Source organism: Microtus ochrogaster, assembly GCF_000317375.1.
Source record: "Microtus ochrogaster isolate Prairie Vole_2 chromosome 14 unlocalized genomic scaffold, MicOch1.0 chr14_random_1, whole genome shotgun sequence".
Taxonomy (NCBI): Eukaryota; Metazoa; Chordata; class Mammalia; order Rodentia; family Cricetidae; genus Microtus; species Microtus ochrogaster.
This window is the reverse complement of record NW_004949096.1, coordinates 6,086,283-6,087,846: the sequence shown is the minus strand read 5'-3', so window position 1 is coordinate 6,087,846 and position 1,564 is coordinate 6,086,283. Positions and strand designations below refer to the sequence as shown.

At 39.4% G+C, this 1,564-nt stretch overlaps 1 protein-coding gene across 1 annotated transcript in view; it reads right to left on the bottom strand.

The window, feature by feature from the left end:
* Positions 1-970: 970 nt before the first annotated feature.
* Depdc7 (DEP domain containing 7) overlaps positions 971-1,564 on the bottom strand; it is a 22,835-nt gene continuing 22,241 nt past the window's right edge. The window contains exon 9 of the mRNA XM_005364065.3: positions 971-1,243. Coding sequence (XP_005364122.1) covers positions 1,050-1,243 — 194 coding nt within the window. The 3' untranslated portion in view covers positions 971-1,049. The remainder of the gene's footprint in view (positions 1,244-1,564) is intronic.

Sequence of the window (1,564 nt, the reverse complement as noted above, 5' to 3'; positions counted from 1 at the left end):
AAATAGAGAAAGATAAAAGCCCAGAGGCAAAAGGTAGTCAGGTTAATTATTTAAGTTAAGAAAAGCTGTCTAGAAACAAGTCAAGCGAAGGCCAGGTATAACTAAGAATAAGCCTCTGTGTGTGATTTATTTGGGAGCTGGGTGGCAGGCCCCTCAAAAAGCCAAAAGAATAAAACATCATACAATAGAACTCAGTTCCTTAGGCTTGGTGGCAGGTGTCTTTACCCACTGAGCCACAGCAACTCTTAAAAAGAACACATTTAATTGGGATGTCTTGCTGACAGTTCAGAGGTTCAGCCCATAACATCATGGTGGGACACAGGAGTCCCACCTATGTGTGCAGGGAGACGTGGTGCTGGGGAAGTAGCTGAGAGTCCTATAACTTGCAGGCAACAGGAAGTGGACTGAGTATCACACTGAACAAAGCTTGAGCATATATGAGATGTCAAAGCCTGCCTCCACAGGGCATACCTTCTTCATAAAGCCACACTTCTGAATAGTGCCACTCCCTTTGGGGGCCATTTTCTACCACCATATTCTATCTCAAAAAAATGAAAACAAAGCTAACGAAAACCAAAAACATATCCTTACTAAATATGTAGACTTCCTGTTAAGTACTTTTATTATTAGGTGTATTTATTTTATATGAATGAGTATACAGATGTGTACGTTGTGTACGTTGTCCACAGAGGTCAGAAGAGGGCCTTGGGTCCCCTGAGACTGGAGTTACATATGGTTGTAAGCCACGATGTAGTTGCAGGAACCTAACCCAGGTCAAGTGCTCTTAACTCTTAACTGCTGAGTCATTTCTCCAGTCCCAGTACTTTCTTACATAAATATATTACTCCTATATCCTCTAAATTCCTATGATTTTCTATATAAATTGAACATAATCATAAACCAACTCACCTAGTCCTTAGCATTAATACACCAGCTGAGCAATGGTTTTTGACATATAGGGTATAAAATTTTTATTAAGTACAACTTCATAATAGACATCCATTTTGCTCTTAAAATAAACAGTGAATATATATACAGACATTAGAAACTCAGTCTCCAAAATACTCAATGAAGATATCTGGATGACACTTGCGGAACTGGCCTAGCAGCTTCTTTCTCTCCTTGGCAGAGAGTTGTGAGTCCTCTTTAATAGTCTTTAGTAAGTTCAAGAGTTCGTCTTTGGTTTTCTTCTGCGTACTGCTAGCATAGTCACTTTCCTCAATTCTCTGGCAATAAATATAGCCTTAAGGTTTAAAAGCAAAAAGTTCCAGTTAATGACTCTATTCCCCACATTTAACTAGGAAAAAAATCATGCAGTAGTTTTTTCTTCCCACTTTGACATTCTATAAAATGCATTAAAGAAGATGATAAGGACACCCCTGATCAAGTTTTTTGTTGTTGTTATTTTGGTTTTGTTTTTAAGATAGGGTTTGTAGCCCTGGCTGTCCTGGAATTATCTCTTGTAGACCGAATTGGCTTTGAACTCACTGAGACCCACCTGTGGCTGCCTCCCAAGTGCTGGGATTAAAGGTGGCACCACCACTGACTGTCAATCAAGATGTTT